The 20,432-nt window shown below is 40.2% G+C and overlaps 1 protein-coding gene across 1 annotated transcript in view; it reads right to left on the reverse strand.

Annotated features, from left to right (window-relative positions):
• Positions 1–20,432, reverse strand: part of nos1 (nitric oxide synthase 1 (neuronal)) — a 42,386-nt gene that overhangs the window by 4,846 nt on the left and 17,108 nt on the right. The window contains exons 5-27 of the mRNA XM_067570377.1: positions 19,054–19,199; positions 18,033–18,195; positions 17,698–17,789; positions 15,428–15,569; positions 15,206–15,345; positions 14,025–14,199; positions 12,793–12,894; positions 12,126–12,320; positions 11,746–11,831; positions 10,983–11,127; positions 9,968–10,072; positions 9,829–9,887; positions 9,620–9,736; positions 8,045–8,219; positions 7,557–7,695; positions 6,305–6,383; positions 5,939–6,132; positions 4,826–4,995; positions 3,276–3,486; positions 2,175–2,262; positions 1,921–2,042; positions 1,314–1,462; positions 598–792 (exon numbers count right to left, since the gene is read on the reverse strand). Coding sequence (XP_067426478.1) covers positions 598–792; positions 1,314–1,462; positions 1,921–2,042; positions 2,175–2,262; positions 3,276–3,486; positions 4,826–4,995; positions 5,939–6,132; positions 6,305–6,383; positions 7,557–7,695; positions 8,045–8,219; positions 9,620–9,736; positions 9,829–9,887; positions 9,968–10,072; positions 10,983–11,127; positions 11,746–11,831; positions 12,126–12,320; positions 12,793–12,894; positions 14,025–14,199; positions 15,206–15,345; positions 15,428–15,569; positions 17,698–17,789; positions 18,033–18,195; positions 19,054–19,199 — 3,189 coding nt within the window. The remainder of the gene's footprint in view (positions 1–597; positions 793–1,313; positions 1,463–1,920; positions 2,043–2,174; positions 2,263–3,275; positions 3,487–4,825; positions 4,996–5,938; positions 6,133–6,304; positions 6,384–7,556; positions 7,696–8,044; positions 8,220–9,619; positions 9,737–9,828; positions 9,888–9,967; positions 10,073–10,982; positions 11,128–11,745; positions 11,832–12,125; positions 12,321–12,792; positions 12,895–14,024; positions 14,200–15,205; positions 15,346–15,427; positions 15,570–17,697; positions 17,790–18,032; positions 18,196–19,053; positions 19,200–20,432) is intronic.

The raw sequence follows: 20,432 nt of genomic DNA on the forward strand, positions 1-20,432 counted from the left end.
GGATTAAAAATGTATTTTCATTTTTTGTCATATTCATTTTCTTTGTGTACTGCTGCATGCTGAGATTTTGCATTGTGACGTCTTAGATATACTGACAGTCCATGTCTGCAACAAACAGTTTTTAAAAACATCCATCCAGTCCATTTGTACACTACAAAGGTAAGTGTGTTAATAGTGTGCTTGGTGTCGTGTTTCATTATTTTTTAGCCTTTTACCATTGAGTTCACGGATGAAAATAAGCCAGTGGGCGGTGTTTTTTTAACCTTTATTACTGTATTTCAGGAAACGCTGACTCAACATTGCCTTCTGTTTTTCAACAGCTTCATGCTCAGCACTCAGTTAGACACATGCATGTGAAGAAGCTGCTCAGTAGAACCAAAGTCTTCTGCTGTTGGTCGCTGAAGAGCTTTACGTGTTCGACTAGGGTTGACTGTATCTCTCAAGGGCACTGCCATTTTCACAACTCATCTAGGGCTCAAACAAGTGACTTTCACTTCCCTGACACTACCGTCACTCCAAGCTGTTCAGTGGGGTTTAGAGGAACATAATGGTGACAATCTTGGACAGTGAATTACACTGCTTGCTCCTCTTCCTTACCCGAAGCTTGCTGATGAAGAAGCCAGCATCCTCCAGGCTCATGTTGCCCTGCTGCTTGATAATTTGCTGGACAGTCTTGAGAACATCTCCGGCCATTGTAACATCCCCACACACGTAGATGTGTCCTCCCTCCTCTCTCAGGCACTGGTACACCGTCTCTGACAGCTGCTCACGCAGTACATCCTGTACATATTTCTGAAATAAAGGCACAGGAAGAATGATGAGGATGTGCATGAAGAAGTCAAATGTGCGAAAAGGAAACAATGTGGGAAAGGAGATTATTGATAATAAAATGAAGTAGAATCTGCAAACTGCAGGCTTAAAATCTGTTGTGCCAAAGGACTAAATAAAAATCAAGAATGGAAAATCATATTTTCTACATTCTGTTCTTTATAGACTAAGTTATTAAGCATCATTGCAAAGGTAATACAATCAATCATAATACAAGAATCATTCAGAACAGCAAACGAAGCAGATACATAAATGTTACGAGACTGTAAAACAGTAAATGTAATACATACAGTATTACCTAAAAAAAACTACAGTATAAAGTCCTCACATCAGTTGGAGTGAGTGTACATTTCAGAATATAACCACAGCAGTTTTTATTCAGCCCTTTCTGTGCTGTAATTTCATTTCAAACCCACACAGCAGTCCAAAGAGAGTTGTGACAAGCTGAGTCATCCAGAGTTATGAACGGTTTAGTTTGCTTGTACCTTTGGTTTGCCGGGTTCTCGGGAATAGGCCGTGTAGAGCTCCTTGAACACTTGTTTGTTCTTGGCCTGGATGGTCTCCTCCTTGTAGATGTGGTCCATCTCAGACTGCCGACAGCCAAATACCAGGATCATGGGCCATGACTCGATCCCTGAAGGAGACAGGCAGAGTTATTTTACAGATGTAGAAGTTGTGGGCTGCTGTTTTGTCTATTGAATAGACTGCATTTATATAGCGCTTTCACCCATTCACACACACATTCATACACTGATAGCAGAGGCTGCCATGCAAGGAGCCAACCTGCTCATCTGGAGCAATACAGCACTCTTTTTTTATCAAAAGCGCATTACAATGTTTCTAATGCTCACACACACACTCGTACACCAGATTTATTATCTAAATTTATTATCCAAATCTGACATGGATTAGATCCAAATTCCATCATTACTGAGAAAAGCATATGACAGCAATTTAAGGGGAGGATAAGTGCATCAGCTTGTCCTAGATCTTCTGATGATCAGCAAATTGAGGATTCTGTCTGCAGGTTCATGTGCAGCAGTGAAAATTCACTGCAAAGCCCAAACCTTGTTATAAAAAACACATACCAACCTTTGTGTTCAAGGTCATATAGTCTCTTTTGCCAGAAGCTTCTGAACGGGGCGATACCTGTACCTGGACCCACCAGGATACAAGGTGCATGGTGGTCTTTGGGAAGCTGGAATGATGGTGCACTAAAACAATGCAATAGAAAATAAATTAAGAAGTATAAATGAAGTAAAAAATATCCTACAATTAATCATTTGCATGCCACAGCAGAGATTCATCTCCTACAAAATTCCTTGGAGAAACATTGTGATATTCACCTTCGGACAAAACATGGCACCATCTCCCCCTTCTCTATCCTGTTGAGCCACGATGAACACACTCCATGGTGGATAGGTCCCTCTCCATCTGAAAGGGGTGATTACCAAGCAAGCACTTTACCTTTTTCTCTCCTCTCCTCCTCCTCCCACTCTCTTTAAGTGCAAAAACAAACAGGAGACGAGTGGCTCTAACATGTTTTCCAATTCTAAGGCCATTTCCCTCTCTCTCTCTGTAAAGAAAAATTACTGTAATTCGACTGTTGCTTATATAGACTCATAGTAACATATTTGCTCAAGTACGCATTACACATGTGAGAGAGAAGAGGTAGTGCGAGGCATTTGGTAATGCTTGCTAAATACTTGAGAAGGTGGGAGTATGTATGCTAATTGCGAAGGCGGAGATATAAGAGCGTACTACACATGTACCACAATTAACACTAAAACCTGAATTGCTACTGCGTTTTATATACTGTCACCTAGATATGCTTGTAATATTTCCTCTCATTTGTGTTTGTATCCATATCTCTAAATAGAATCAGTTGAGAGACACAGAGTCTTCCTGAGGTGTTTCTAAATCTATGTTTCTTGTAATTACAGTCGTGGTCCAGCTGCCTTGTGAAGCAGACCGGCTTTCCAAGATAACTTCCAATCAATTTTCTTTGAGCCATCGGAGGGTTTTCAGAGACGCTGAGTCATTTGACTTCTCGAGTCTTTGCAGCAACCTTGAAAGAGCTGCAGCACAGTGCCTTTCATCCATAACATGCATTGAACTAAAAGAAAATATATACACAGAATTTGTACTTTTTTGAGAACTAACTTATGATCCAAATACATTTTATTAGAAACCTCTGGATGTGATTGAGTTTATTTAGCATTTTTTTTATTGAAATGTCAAGAAAATTGCTATTTAAACCAAACAGAATTGCCAGAATAAGCCTAATGGGAGCACTTAAGGTTTTTTCTTCCAGATAGCAGAGATGATTGTGATACTGCAGCTACACCTAAACTCCCTGTAAATCCTTAAAGAGATACTAGCTCTTGCTCAGCGTGGCTGGAGCAGTTCTTGAACTGAAAAAGATCACCAAATGAGCAGGTCCTTACCTCTGGCACGGTAAGAGACCACAGCCACGGTGAGGTGGATCTCTCCTGGGTACAGCTCTGGGGAGGAGCTGATGGAGTAGTAACGAGGCTGCAGCAGGGGCAGCTGGGTGAGCAGCAAAGTGGAGGGCATCTGGATTGAGGGGAATTCCTCCAGCACCTCCACCATCGTGGGATTATTGTACCACTTCCACTCCTCATACTCCTGCAAGCCCTAGAAGGTCGGAGAGGAATGTTTAGGATAAATGTACAGGTGGATGTTTGTTGGATTTAAATTTCGACTTGGGAAGTTGTAGAATTGTTGCTGTGCTAATTGAGAAATGGAAGTAACTGCCACAATAACAGAAGAAAATAGTGGATGGTTTCCTTTTTTAGATCTGTAAACAATTCTGACTCGAGAGCAGGAGGTAGCCACAAGCAGAGCCATTCGCCATTCACTGCCCAACTGTTTTAGTGTGTCATCACTGACATTTGGATGTGATTAATTTAGAGCACTGCCACCATGCTAAAAAAAAAAACTTTGATATGTTCCCAACTTTTGCTTTGTTCTCAAGCTGCTAATGAGCGACACTGTGCCCATTAAGGAACCTGGTGTGGTCTCCTTTCTGAGCCTGAGGCACTGTTTGAAGCCCCTCATGTACAATTAGCAAAATTTTAACAGCAAGAGCACTTTGGCCTACGGTTGTTTGACCTTGATATACAGATGGGGTTGTGGGACTTTTTAAAGACATGTATCATTAGTTTGCTTGAGATATTGTTAATAAATACACGTTTGTAATACCGTCATTTTTGTTTAATCAGTTTCTTCTTTCATGCTTTTGAAAAACAGAATGCATTAAACAAACAGACATGACAGCTTGACTGGTCTCTAATGCTTTTCATGAGAATCTTGAAAAAAAACTGGCTTTAGCACTAAAAGGAGCTTCAGATTTGGTTCATATAAAAATAAAAATTGATCCAGTACTGCAGTGCTGATTCTACAGTAACGTTTCCTTTTCTGAATTCAGAAGGCTTCCATCTTTTCCCTCTTGCTTCAGTGACAATGATTCGATGTATAAGCATATGAGTCACTGCCTGGCCTCAGCCAGCCTTTTCCACACATTGACAAAAATGGAGAGTGAATTGTGGGAGGCACTGCAAGGGGGAATGGCTCTGGGTTAGAGCGATCAACGGCTCTAATTTGGCGCCAGTTTACTCCTACTGTACATATTTCCATCAGTGCAAAGTGCATCAGCTGGGCTTTCAGACAGAGAAAACTATCCACCGTATTTTGATTAAAGATGAATGTGTATGTTACTGTTATGCCTTAAACACAATGTGACTTTTTATAGAACTGTGCTATGAACAGTGTCCTAATAAATAGTGAAAAAAAATGTCTACATACGTTTGGCTCTCAAAAGAAAAAAAAGAGAGCATATTTTTGGACATAGCCCACGCACATCAAACCGCATATCTCTTATGCATCTGGTCACGGACCATGCTAAGCGCTCAGTGCAGCAGCAGCTCAATAATTCTAAAGGTCAGAGTTAATGGTAATGCCGAAGTGAATTTACCTTACTGAGGATCTCTAGTTTCTTTTTGTGTTTGTCATTGGTTGCCAGAGCAGCAAACTGCTGCAGTAGCACAGGGCTCGGTGGGGTGGTGATGTCCAGGAAGTACTGGAAGATCTGGAAGATGGTGCAGGGAGGGATACGAGTCTCATCTGTCCAGTTACTGATGACACCTGCAGTAGAGAGGAAGGTCAAAGCTCCATTAATCTATTTTTAAAAATTAACAATGGAGCAACTGACTATGTGGAACTTCAAAGAAATTGCAGATAAAGCTTACAGATAATTATCACCTGACTCTGCAGTTCCCCTCAGCTCAAAGGAGTGTTTAAGCATCTTTTAGCTAATTTTTTGGTTTTTTATCAACCCTGGTTTCTGACGCCACTAGAGCAGCAAAATACTTCAAACCTTTTAACTTCTTCTTATACCTGTTTTTAACTGATTTTGTTGTTACTCCATTTATTAATTGTATTTATATGTTTGTTTTATTGATTGTCATCTTTCTCGCTTGACATCATTGTAAATGAGAGCTTTGCCCTCAATGATTTTCCAGTTTAAATAAAGAGAAATAAAGAGAAATAATTCTACTGTATGTGACCTACCCAGCAACATATGGCAGACAGATAAAGCTAGTGACCAGCTGGTGAACATAGTGGAACACTGTTTTGTCAGGAAAACCAAAACAAAAGGTCAAAGGTCAGTATAAAAGAGCAGAATATGAAAACATAAAAGATTATCCATGTAGATGATCTGGTATGATAGCAGGAGAAAGCATTTTCCAGAGGTAGGCACGGAGTTTAATAAGCCATTATCCAGTATGTCATGGTAAATTTTGACTGAGCACACATACTGTGTTTAAGAAACAACTTTCACTGTGGAAAATCACACTCAAGTCATCCAGTGTCACCATAACTGTTTGCCAATATGTGGCTTCACTGAACAATTTCTGGGCAAAGACACCTCGCTAAAGTGTTACTTCATGGTTGCTGAGGCAAGAGAGACTGTTTCTAATTCATGTTTTGATTCTGACATCCTGCCCAGACTTCAGCCTGCAAAGCTCCTGATCATACGCCTACTGTATTCGTAAAGTAGCATGACGTCGCTAATTGCATCACCCACCCAGGGCAGTGTTCCTCTCCTCCAGGAACTCCACTTTAACAATTTGATTGACAGGTGGAGCATCCTCCAGTTTATCTATGAGAGCTGTCACCAGGTCCTCGTGGTTGCCAGGGAAGATGCCCAGATGGTCACCAGGCTGGTAGCTCAGGCTGTCGTGGTTGTTTGTGTGGAGCCGCACAAATATGGTGGAGCGACTGTAAAATAAATCAGAGATTTAGGGAACAATGCTGCACCATTTTCAGCCTGTTCCAGTTAGTTCACACAGTAAATAGAGTGAAGGAGTTGTGATCATTTTAATATTATCTCACAAGTAAACCAAAACAGAAAAATGTGTGACAAAATTTTCGTGTGTCAGTACATACTTACTTGGATTTGGGACTTTGTAAGTTTTGAGATTCTAGCATCTTTGCTCCATAAACCCTCTTCTTGTGAATGCTATATAATGCTGTTGGCAGACACATACAAAATTACTTTACATACATATCATAAATAGATTTACATTATTTTGGGAATGGTCTGAAATAGTAGTTTCAGTCTGACATTTTTGGGGAAATACGCTAATTCGCTTTCTTTTGGAGAATTAGATGAAAAGATCGATGCCAGTCGCTAGTGACAGGAGACAGGAGGAAACATTGGATGGTTTCGCAGTTTTAGGGGGAGTTACAAGGTGTAACTATTTCTTGTGTACAACATCCAGGTAAAATGACTTCCCAGAGTCTTGTTATCACAGTGAGGTTGCCAGGCAACCAGAAGAGACGCTACATAGAAGCACTGAGCAGATGGATGCGGTTCCCTCTAAAACCACAGTTTGTTGTTTTTACATTTTTGTTTGTGTATGAATGAAACAAAACAAGATACATCATCTGAACTAGCGAGCTTCAGAGGTGCTGGTAGACAGATTTTTTAATTTTGAATAGAACTAGCTGTTTGCCTCTGCTTCCAGTCTTCATGCTAAGCTAAGCTAATCCTCTCCCATCTCTTGCTCCATACTCAGAATGGTATTGATCTTTTCATCTAACTCTCTGCCAGAAAGCAAATAACATATTTCCTAAATTATTTACTACTGTGTATCTTTTTTAAAAATAGTTCATTCCATATCCTATAACTAATAGAAAAATGAAGTCAAAACTGCTTTTAAAACCTATCTTGCATCTCTAACGAGATCACTGTCCTATGCAGTGATCAGTGCATTTGACTGTTAAAAACATTTTGTTTGTATAGATGAAAAATACAGACAACAACACATATGTTAGATGTATAAAAGTCCAGAACTAACCCAGCAAAGGGGTTTGTTCCTCCGCTCTCTATGAATTGTTGTGCTTGGTTCCATGTACTTTTAGAAACTGAGAGAGTTTAGAGACCCTTTTTTCTGTTTCGATCACAAATTGTGCCTTTCATGTGTGTTATAATTTATCACATTGATTTATGCACATCAGGTAAGAGAGACATTTGTCCACTTCAGACTCAAGAAAACGAAGCAGCAGGTGAAGTGATGGATGAGTCACTCATCATCATCAATAACTTTACAATCCCTCTGCTGCTATATTAGTACTTATTGCCTCCTGAATACCACACCATTGATAGTTTGTCGCTCAGTTTCTACAGGATCATTGTTTACCTTCTGTGAGGGCCGGGGCCTCAGCCGTGTATGTCAAGCGGAACTTGCTCTTTTTCCAGCTACGGTCATTGCTGATCAAGGAGTCGTTGGCCTTCTCAATGTTCACATCATCGCCAACGCAGAACACGTCACAGGCAGCCTTGACATGTAACAACACAGCCATGGGAAAGATCACAACCATTATTCAAAACCTCCCTCCACACCTACAACAGCAGTTGAGCATTGGACAGGAATAACTAAGGATCTGAGAAAGGACCCTATATACTCTAAGTAGGATTGCCTCCACCATCTTAAGGTCATGTGTAGAAAAATGCCTTTTTACCTTGAATGTTTGAATGTTGAATGAAAGGGGTAAGATGGTTTTCTGATTTAATTCATGTTGTTGTGGTTTCACAGCGAAGAAGAGACCAAACACTTGATGACATTCACAGCACACCATACCATTATGACCAACAAAATGAATTAAAACCGAGCTCAAAGAAACCGACCTTAAAAACCTTCTTGGCCCAAGTTCTGAAGGACTCCTCCTGGCCACACAGCTCATCTCCTTCTCCCATGCGTAGGATGCGCTCCCCCCCCAGCTCTTCAAAAAGCGTGTCCACAGCGTGGGCAAAGGCGCAGAAGTGTGGGTAGGCCCTGGAGCCAAGGCCAAACACTGAGAACCTAAACAGAGACACGCATTTGAGAGAGAGAGAGACAGAGATAGAAAGGCAGGTAGTGTTAAAAAAGATAAACATAAACATACACATTCACAGACCACAGTCACCAAAGCCCACATCAGAACCTTGGCCTTTCCTCCCTCTCAAAAAGCTCCAAACATTCAAAAACAGTCGACGGGTTTTACGAATACTTTTAGATAGGTGTAAACATGAAATAGATCACTTTTCTAAGAGCAGACAAGTCATCCTTCCACTGTTTCGCTGTGAAGCAGTCAACCCACATCAGGTTTAAGTATGAGCAAAATCTCTGTGCTCTCTTCTTCTTCAACAGATCAACAAACTGTCCACTGCAGTAAGATTTGTCATCCCAACTGAGTTTTATAAGCAGTTGATTCCACTTTCCTACAGTGGAGGTACTGTGAGAAGATTAAAAAGAAAATAGTATGATGATAGCATGATATAAGGCTTGTGAAAGGATCAATAAAAGTTGACATCTATTGCATTTTAAATCATTGTTTTTGTAAGAAATAAGATCAGGAAAGACTACTTGGGAAATGTTTACAGTCTTTAATCAGTGATGATAGTTATGCAGGTAAAGTTACTTATAAAACGTGTTACCTTACTTTGCCATCCACCTTTTTGCACTAGTTGCAAAAACTTACTCTACAACTGCAGACTTGTGTAATTACTTTTGTTGCCCACGTACGAAGCTGTTGAAATATGGCTTGAGCTGCCAAGTGTTTTGTCGATAACTGCTTCCAAATGCAAGGCAAGGCAAGGCTCTGTTTTTCGAAACAATCACATTTATATCAAGCAAACTTTATAGGTGGGCAGGCTTTTTTTCTGTCACTGTGCCAAAAATGTAACAATATATAAGAAACTCAAAGACCACAAAAAAAAGTAATCTGAGAATCTACATGACTTACATTTGAGTACTCGAATTATTATTGTACCCCATCTGTAGTCTCCTATGTCTCCTATGTCTATATATCCATTTTTATGATTCATTATCCAATACTTCAACACTAAAATTATATGTGACTGACTGGTGAGATGTTTTTGTCCCAGTAGACATTGATTTTTGTGATTTTCAAATTAAAAGACATATGACAGATGTCTTGGTTAAAACAGCTTAATTTGGAATGTTTTTCAGACATTAAGATGACATATAACCATTGTTTCAGTAGCATTACTGTAATGACTATAATAACTTTGACTCAATGTAAAGAAGGTCCTAACTACATGTTGATTTTGTTGACATGTTGACATCTAGACCTCTTCTAACCTGCAAATCCTCCAATCATTGCTTAATGAGATACTTTTTTGGCATTGTTAGACAAACAAACATAATCTCAGAATCTCCTCTTCTGACTATTTGATTTGATCTGGTTTGGTTTTGTGTACCTGACATTGGCGAGAGGTCCGGTGCTCTCAAAGTTGACCTTTGCCTCTGGCTCGTCGCTTGAGGACTTGCGAGTGTCAGAGTAGGACGACACGCTGTTGAAACGGACCTTGTAGCTCCTGGAAAGCAAATGTAAGCAGGGAGATTAGAAAGGTGACATATAGACGCGAATGAAAAAGATGGAAACTGACATGCAAAAGACTAAACTCACTTTCTATCTTCTGTGTTGGATGTTGGGTGGCGCATCTCCATTAAGGCAGCTCCAAATTTCTACAGTAAGTAAGAAGTGCGTTTAGTAATCTGTGCATCTGTCCTGTGCTCAATAAGTTGTTGATATATAAGGTGTATACCTCTCCATTTTCAGGTGGATCACCGTTGCCAAATGTGCTGGTCACCACTAACACCAGTGTCTCATGCTCCAGGTCCACCACATCATATTCGTCCATGGACATGACCTGCAGATATCAGGGGGAAAAAACAGCATTACGCTGAGTGAATCTTAGCCTCCACTGACATGGTGTAGTCTTTATCTCGCTCTTGTTTCCTAGACACACACTCCACACGACAACTGACTTGAGCGTGTAAATTAAGGCTGAACACACAGCCGTTGGCAGAGAAGGAGGTTGTAATGACCACTCTGTCCTCGCCTCTAACGAGATGATAATATGCTGCTGCCACACAACGAGCATTCATGATGCATACCACTCAACATGATGGTGTTTGTCTGCCACGGGTTGCAGTTGCATTTCACATACACACACACGCACAAAGACACACAACCAAAGGCGTGAAGAGAAAACAGGCTTTAGCCCCACGACAACGAAGATTTGCCCCGGGTGTTTGCATCTGCCCTGCGATCCATCTACACACACCCACTCTCGATGGCACACACATCCACACACTTGCATGCATGAATCTCTTCTTGTATGATTGATCACACAGGGAAAACAGGAAGGGAAAATAAGACATGTCCTAGAGGAAAAGCACACAGTGTATGATTGAGAGCAGCGTGTTTTCTTCTGTCTTTTTTTTTTCTTAACAGATTTGCACAGCCAGGGGTGCTTCAGGATCTTGTCTTAAACTACCGCACTGCTCAACGCTTCAGTGGTTAAATCTTGCCTCTGACCCACGGCACTTTACTGCATGAGAGAAGAAGAAAATGTGACAAAGGACACACTTTTCTCTTCAACCCTCTTGTCGCCTATACTCAGCTGGCATCTGCTTTGGCTTTGTCAGCCAGGGAACAAGAAAGGGGTGATATAGGAAGGATGTCTGTGAATTCCTTTTCGCTAGACGTTGATACACTGACACATAAGCTTGTGTTCAACTTTAGGATAAGATGATGCAAGGTAGGAGCAAGCGTACCTTTGCATCGAAGGCGTGCTTGAAGATTTCACACAGAGTTTTGGCGTAATCTTGCGATTTGCCTGTCTCCGTGGCAAACAGTATGGTGGCTTTTACCCTCTTCGCCATGGCTTGGCCCATGAGCTTGGCTGAAAACTTCACAGCCCTGCAAATTGGAAGAGAGGGGCAGGGAGAGTAAGATGCACAGAAAAACACAAGAAATTGAATCAATCAAGGACTAGTGATTTGAGGGCACAGCTCGCAACCTCCAGTTCCCTGCCATGACTGGAAGACTCCCTCATGCCGACACGTCTGTCTGATAAAATATCTGTTATGGAGCCACTTAAACAAGCAATGAAGGGTAGCATGGTTCACTTCAGCAGGCAGCCCACATTATGCCAAGGTAGCGGATGGATGACAATTGTGATTACCTAGCTTGTCATATCCTCGAGGCAATTACATTAATAGCAGAACACACACGCGTACAAATGCATGCTTACAAAAGCAAAACACTGACAAGGCTCTGATTACTCCCTGAGGGGTTGATTGGATGAATTTCACTGCAGAGCACACTAGCTTTATTCCCATTTGTCTAACTTTTGTCAGAAAACTGATTACTTGTTTGGCTCTAGATTATCATATACACACCCTATGTTATCCTTGACATTTAAGGCCATAATTTACCCTTGAATCTATCAGTGCAGGGAGAAGAAAAAAAGAAACTCGTTTATCAGAACAAAGCGCTGTGTTTTCACGTAATATATCTGTATGAGTGCACACTCACTTGGCAAGCTTCTTGAATCCGATGGCTCTTTTCTTTGTGGGCGTCCCATTGACTCCTTTCCACACATGGGTATTCCAAGGATCAGGCTTTTGCATATGAGAAAAGAAATTAGAGTTCAGAGGTTGTCTTTGTTTAAGGTTTAAATCCACTCCAAGATACTGAGATATTATCTGTGATATTCAGCGCATTACAGGAGTTAATCGGTACAGTATGGAGAAGCTGCAAATCACTACTTGCTGTACACACTTTCCTGTCTTGTCTATTTCAACCACAAGTATTTTTAATTTCCCTCAATGACATCCTCAACATAACTTGGCATCCAAACAGTTTGTAAACACGAGTGCACGTCTAAAAAAACACAGCATCCCATATACATATACCTGGTACTCAAAGGATGGGGTTAGGCGGTAGTTGAGCATTTCTTGGTGGAAAACCGGAGTGATACTTCCCGACATGGGAGGCACAATCCACACCCAGTCCCCAGGACAGCCTCCTCGCACCCGATACTCATTCTCCATGTGTTTCATGAAGGACTCTGTGGCTGAGTGATGGTCTACTATGGTCACTTTGCACGTCTAAAATAGGGGGGCACCAACAGAAAAATATGAAGGCACTACAAATTGCAGGTTTCTACAGTAGGTTTAGGCTACTGCACTGAAATCTATCTATGCTTACATTGGTTGTGTCTCATGAGTGGCAAAAAGAAAACAGCTAACTGTGGTAGACCCAAACATAAGCATGTGAATTTAGCCAAGTTTTGGGAAAAAAGTAATATTTGTAATATAGTGAGCACACAAATGAACAGAGGAGAAGCATACTAAGCCACAGAAATGATCTCACATGTTTCTATGGAGTGAAACTTGGTCACTTGTAACCGCTGTCAATCTGCTGCCATCCTCAGAAGTAACAACCAACCAATTGTTCACCACCCCCACCACTACATAGCGTTAAAATCTGTGTTTGCTATTCAAAAAGTTTGATATTCAAAATAACTGTTTTTGGTGCTGTATTCCTTTACTTGAAGAATATGCATAAATATGCACCTACCTGGAAGCTGTAGAGAACGGCAATGTTAATCTCCACCAATGCCTGGTCTTTCCATAGGGAGGAGGTCTTCCTGGTGTCTAAGGACATCTTGATTGCAACCTCCTATATAATATAGATAAATAAATAAATAAATTATGACAGTGTCAATAGGAAACTATGTGTCAGTATGTCACCATACCTGATTAAATCCAACTCCAGTCCTAATTTTGACTTGTGACTAAATATGGACTCAAACAGATTTTTTTTTTTAACATCTTGAACTTGAGAAGTATATTTTAAAACGCAATATGATGAAAATGCCTCCATCATATATTCTGGGCTTCGGTTATTTTACAACTGAGGTAATGCCAAATGTAAAAAAAACCCAGAATGAACTGATGTTTCCAAATCAAGTGTGACATTCAAGTACAGTGTGTTTTATGCTTTCAACAGGTGCTAACTCATAGTAGTAGTTAATTGTTTTAAAAAGAAAAAAAACTTAAATTTGTTAAAAGTGCACCAATATGATCTTAAACCTCTGTGGCAGCATATCTTAAAGTTTACCCTCGGTACTTTCAGTCTTTCATCCAATGAAGTTGTCATTTTTGTGCCTCAGTGGCTCAAGTTAAGAGCTATGATTCATGCAATTATGTTACGGAACAAAGCCCAAAGAACAGTGCACAAGCAAATAGCCCTCATCATCAACTGCAAGTGCAGTGTCTGTACTTCAGTTGTAAGACAAATCCATCAAAGCTGGCACGCATGTGTCCTGAAGTGCTCTTCATAATAGGACCTCTGGTTTTAGCTGAGATTTTACTTGTCTGAACATGATGCATGCAAAGGTGGCAATTGGTCTGAATGACCTAGTTATATGGCAAGTTATGAAGGACTTTATTTGCTCAAACAGAATTTTGAGATTTAGGCGTTAGGTGCTACAGAAGAGCTCACGATTTCATTCGCCCTTCTAAATTCATGAACAAATACATATTTATGCAAATATTAAAATTGGCACTGTTTAATTAATGTTAGCTTGTGACAAGGCACAATGACACTTCATTTCTTGATAAGTGCTGTTAATCAGCGTTCTCCTCTGTGTTTACAATTAGAAGAAGAATAGCATTCTGATTAGGTCATTTGGTGACACAACACATGCTCCTCTCTGCTCTGCAAGGCTTCAGACAGTCTGTGCCTCTGATTTTTTTTCCCGTTTTCCCAGTGGAGCATGACTCTGTGCTTTGGCACAAAACACTAACCTCCAGAATATTGTAGCGTGAGCTGTCGCAGAAGTCCCTCACGCCAATCTCGGTGCCCATGTACCAGCCACTGAAGGGGCAGCCAGTGAACTCCAAGCCACCAATCTCCAGCAGCATGCTAGAGACCGCGGGGAGACCGTACCACTTCAGGTCCAGGTCCTTAAACCACTCATACCTGGGCAGAGCACACAGGGAAATGATGTCAGCATCCCACTGAGGTCATGTAAATTTCCACCATTGGCAATTTACACAATCATAAAGTATAAACAATTTGTTGCTGTCTTTAGGAGTAGAGGTATTAATCCATGAAACACATATTGTAAAAAAGGAGTGCGGCCAAAATCAACATTAACACAAATAAACCACTTTTAACAGCTATTTACTTCTGGACAGAGCAGGCAGGACCTCAATCTACCTCCCACCACACCCCCTATTGGGACTGATAACATTGCTTTTGGTGTATTATTTGCAGAGCTGAGCCTAATCTCATGTAATGATGAGGCACAGTCGGCGGCCGCGGACTGTGCCAAGTTGCTACCAGAGCTGAGGGCCAGTTGATGTAGTGTCTGGAGCAAGAGATGCCAGTTTTGGGGGTGTCTGGCAGGGAGATCAGTTTGTCGAGGGATTCTGAAATGCTCTCTGTAATGTGTAGTGATGGAGTGATAGCTCTGTGTGTGCATCTGTGTCTGTATGTGTGAAAAATAGTGTAGCGGTAATACCCAGTTCTTTAATGTGATTATGGGTTTTACAGTGATTCAGCAGCTTAATGCTCAAGATCTCAAGGGCATTATGGCTTTTGTACAGTGTATACAGATGTAAGAATATTGTCTGAAAAGTTTTCTTAAAAGTAAAGCAAACACATAAGAGTAAAAAAAAAAAAAAACAGGAGAAAGCTTGAAACCTCACTAACGAGCCCCATAGTTACCACAAAAGCTGGCATAGCAACAGATAAAACATGGCTAGCTGTGCTTTATGGGAATAATCAGCGCAGTTGGAATGTGATGGTAACCCAATCAGACTTCTTAGCTTAAAAGTACCCCATTGTTTAAAAAGTGTTGTTAAGAGATGTGTGGGTAGGTGGATGGTTTTTTTTTTTGTTGTTTTTTTTGCAGCCCCCACTGTTCTTGTTTTGCCAGATTCACTGTATTTTATGCACGCTTAAGTAGGAAGGCATAACTCACTTTGGGTGTGTGATCGGCACCTCCAGGATGAGGTCTTCAGGGATCTCAAACAGCTCAGGGTCATTTCCATTGGCTTGCAGCAGGAGGGGCAGGACATCAAAACGACCCTTCGGAGCCTTCCACCCCAGCTGCATGCAAATCTAGTAACCAAAAGCAACATGTGAGCTGAGTGCAAATAAGACGTTTCTTCCAAAGTATATTTTTTCAGATCTTCATGTGTACCTCAGTAAACTCAACATTAGCAGGGTCTCCCAGGATCTGTCCATCAGGCTGTTTGTAGCCTGCATAACGAATCAGCTGACAGTTCCACACTCGAAAGTCATGTTTGCCATCTGTCCTCTGAGGAAATATGGTAATGGCTGACCTGCAAAAAACAAACAAACGAAAAAATGGGTTAGTATGTCAATAATGTATCATTTAGAGCAGCAGAGCACAGCAGCAATCATTTTAGGAATAATCTCATGTTGCAACACATTGGTGAAAACACTGTTAGATATCTGAACTGTGCCACGGAAATTTTTATATCAATAGCAACGATTGCTTACAGATGGTTAGCACTGTGCGTGTAATTTTGCTCCAAGGCATTTTTAATTATGTTATGTCAAAGGACTCATAGCATGGCCGCAGCTTATCTACCTTTGGTCTGCTCTACATCCTAGTAGTGTTTTAATGCTATGACCGAGCAAAAGTGTTAATACTGCTAAGCTGGTTGTAAGTCGCTGAGGAGGGAGAGCAGCTGGTGTGAATCTGGGCCAGTTGTGCTAGCAGTCTACATCTGCGGGAGTCAATCTCTCAGCTCGGCTTTGGAAACTAGTGTAAATAGTGAAATCAATAATCACAGTCTCTACAATCAAACTTGACTGTATGTACAAGAAATGACAAGTTTCACTTTAAGTTGTGCTCTTTAGGGTAACGTATCATGTGATAACTGGTGACTGGGGTAATCAATGTCAAGAAAAATAGAAAATGTTATACTCAGTAAATCAAAATAGAATACATGTCCAGATAACCCTGAAGCAGTTACATCACTTTGTTACGTCAACCATCTTCAAGTCAAATATTTTTGACCAACGATGTATGATGACAGGCAACGTGTGCTGATTCAAACATGAGAAAGTGAATAGCAAAGGATGTAAGTTATTATATTTTACTGAACAATATTAAAATGTTTATTAAATCATAACTGATAATTCACATTCTTGTACAGCAGTAGTGTGATATTGATGCCACTTTCCAATATGGCATCCTTTAAAAAGGAGTTATAAGATGTAATGGCTTTGTTAATAGTAAATTAATCATTTACTAATGCTTTATTTTTCAGTTATAAGTCATTGTTAAGTATGGGTTACTCCCTTTGACTAGTTATATTGCTTGACCATTTATTTCTAGAAAAGGGCTGCAGACGATCTGGAAAAAAAAAAGACATTTATCAACAACTTACTAACACTTCTGACTGTGAACTTGATGATTAAACCCTTTATTAACATTTACAACTGCAGAATTACCAAACAGACAGGAAAAGCACCAACCAGAGAGATTTTTCACAACCCAACTTATCTTCTTATTAATCACTTAAAACTATCTATAAAGCATTAATCAATTGTTGATGAAGTGATAACTCTTTATAAAAAGTGTGTTAAAAGAAAGTAAGAAAGTACTGTGATATTATAATATCTAACAATTTACAAAATGAATGGTCTTTTATTTCACTTGCAACCCATTTAAAGGAAAATATAATAAAAATATACCTTTTTTTTTACATGATCTCTCAGTTGTAACAAATATTTACTGTACTGTAGACATAACATCATTTTTCCCACGAAATCCACCACAAAACAAAACAACTGACTCATGGTCTCTTAGTTTAATTTTGAGCTTCTCTCGAATTACATTTATATTTTGGGAACATTCAGAAAAGCTGACGTGATTCTGAATAAGCAAAACCTTTCCAAAACTACTGCACCATGTCACAAATAGCGCTGCATGTTTATTAATGTTCAAGCAAGCCAAACTTGAAGAGCTCTTATCAACATGTGCGTCTGAGCTGTCCTTCAGAAGGCCAGTCAAAGACTAGTAATGAGTCAGAGGCTATCCATGAAGTAAATATGAAGTGTCACATGTGATTAAGACTTGGTAGAGAGTGAGCGAGCACTGTGCAGGTCTGACAAATGACTGCTTGTTAGCAAGGTCTGCCGCCTCTCCAATGGGGCAATGATTGGTGCTGAGACACTGACAGATACACAGGCTGCAGATAGTGTCAGATACAGCGTTAAGAGACGGAGCACGCACTGACAGATGGGACAGTGGGTCAAGTCAGGGTAGTAAGAGATGGAGAGGGGTGATGAGATACAGTGACAGATGGGGGATGGAACAAGTGTAGTAAGAGGAACATGAGTAGAATTGAACAAATGGAAAAAAACGCAAAACAAAAGAAGTCTTGTGTAAAGAATTGAGCAGTGTGGGTGTTTGTTTGTTTGTTTGTTTGTTTTTACCTCAGGTTGCCTTTGTTGGTGGCGTACTTGATGTGGTTACAGATATAGTTGTACATTCCATGAGCTGTTGTGCAGTCTCTAGCATCAAAAACCTAGAAAACAAATGTGAAAATGAAAACTCAGAGCCATTTTCATGCAAGGTGAAGTGTATTAAATAAAATAAATATGTCTATCTTTGTTTAAGCTGACATAGGACTGTAACAAATGAAATGCAGTTAAGAATTGCAGAATCCAGTTTGACACCCATCAACATTACTTTCCAAATTGTCAAAAACAGCACATAAACAGTGGCATTAACAGCAGCATGCAGCGATTTTAGGTATTCTGTTTATTACCTGTAGTTTGGACCACTGGATCCTCCCTACACATCGGGCAGCATTCCTCCAGGCATGTTTGGCTCCATAAATCAGTTCTGTGTCTTTCAGTTGGTAAGTTCCTGAAGCTTCAATCTCCTTGGTCACTTCCTCCAGTCTGTCCACATGGGCTTTAGAGCCATACCTGTGGGCAGGACAGGTACAGAAGAACAAGAGAATAAGATGACATTCAGAAAAGCACAGTACAAGAGGTGTTATATGTAAGTAGTGCCATTTTGTAAGGACAAAAATTTTGTACCACCTAATTTTCATGCAGCTGCCCTTAATCAACTAATATCAACTGCAGAAAATAAGTAAATACGCTACATGAAGGTTAAAATGAACTTGTACTCCTTTTTCACAACAAATATTAACAGGATACACCTGTGCTGTTATACACAGGTATAACTAATAACTAACTAATAAACTACATCCTGTTTGCATGTCCAGGTGCCAGAGCCCTGGTGATGTGCATGCTAGCACTAAGAGGCATGGCTTAATGACACATTAGATGGAAAAGAATCATATCTATGTTATTAGTCAATGTCTGCCATAAGAAAATTTTACTTTAGACAAAAAGCTACATTTTGGTCAGAAGAAATGTTAGTTAACAGAGGGCTGCTAAATGCTGTTAAAATAAGAGATATTTTAAATTTCTATGACTTGTTTAACTTATTCAGGAAGACTTGTTGAGCTTTTTAACTTTTCAAGCAAGCTACCTTTAGCAAATAAGATAGATGAGCCAGTGGAGCAGCAGGCTAAGTAGCTAACCTAATGCTAATCCAAAAGGTTCAGTCAGTGGCGAGAGCTACAAAGGCTATGTGGCTCATATCTAATAATGTGACACCAATAATACTAAAATGATCTCCATTTTCTTTACCCTTTTCTGTTTCACTGCAGGCAGCCTACTGTTACCCAGCCAAAAACATGTTGTTTTTTAGGTCTACCCATTAAGGTTTAACTCATTCTGCAGGTGTTGGAGGACGCAGCAGGCTGTGCTTACCTTTTGATGGAGGTGTAGTACTGGTCTATGAAGTCAGTGGCCAGTGGAAGAAGCTCCTCTTTGGTTCTCACCTCATCTGGCTTGCGGGCATGCTGGTTGGGCACCATCACAGAGCCAATGCACACGTTTTCGGTGCAGATTGGCATCTGAAAATACAAATAAAATGACAGATGAGGTAGGGTTTTCTGCTCGTTGTTTTTTTTTCTCCAGTGCCAAAATGCAATTGGAGAACCAGGAGATTGTGGCATATGGTAGAGTTCTCTGCAAACATCCACAAAATGTAGTTTTGAGCAATGAATGACACAATAGAAAGTACCATGTGAGCTCCTTGGACAGCACAGAACAAAGGTGTTCATTTGTTTTACTGGACAAAGAATTCTTCAACATATTTACTGGGCTACAGGACTCCTGTTCACTCAGGAGAGACAGAGAGTTTTTGCATCCATCACGGTGTTGATTGACTGTGATATGAGAGAAGCATGGCATTCTTTTAATTTACAATGGGAAGAGCTATCACATCTTCTATTCATTTTTTAGACTGACTGCCTTGGATCTGTTTGAAAAAGACCTAGGAAATGCTTAAATGATACATTACACAAATTGAATATTTTAAAGGAAAACCCTTTTTCCAATCAATTTTTTACACTTGTTTTTCATCCTCTTTTAACTTCAACTTTTCTGTAAACTACATTTCTTTTGCCCATTGGAACCCCATCTTTCAATCTGCAAGGCGAAAAGGCAATTGATCCAATTTTGGTTTCCAAATATACCAACTCAATGTTCCATTTATATCATAATATGTTGTACTTGGTTCAAGTAAAAGGTCAACTTCTATTATAATTTCCAGACCTTAAATGCATACTAAAGATCACGACTATTTCACAATTCCTTTCATTATATTGCTCACACATGGCTGGCATGCATGTTAATGAATGAGTAAGTCAGTGAGTCACAGATTGGTATCCTTCCATTAAGTGAAACAGGAAGACAGAAAGAGCGAGGAGGAAAGACAGAAAACAAGAAAACAGACAGATGCAAAGAGAAAATTGCTCATAGCTGAACCTTGTGTGGTCAGTTTAATGTGATTAGAGTTGATGTCAGCTGTCACTTTGGTTTGTCGTATATGCCTTCACCAGCTTAGAGAGATCGAATGAGTGAGCAAGAGAGGAAGACAGAAACGATAGCGCAAGCGTGCAGTCAAGGAGGAAATTTGACAATGACCCCAGCGCTGCTAAAATTGGCTTGTTACACTGAACCACCCACTTGCTCACTGTCCAAACACTCAGGCGTGGACCGACAGCATCCAAAATAAACTTCCCTCCGTGTCCCTTCCAGCCCATTCAACCCTAACTTGACAAAAAAAAAAAAAAATCTGTTGA

The sequence above is a fragment of the Thunnus thynnus genome, chromosome 2, assembly GCF_963924715.1.
Source record: "Thunnus thynnus chromosome 2, fThuThy2.1, whole genome shotgun sequence".
NCBI lineage: Eukaryota > Metazoa > Chordata > Actinopteri > Scombriformes > Scombridae > Thunnus > Thunnus thynnus.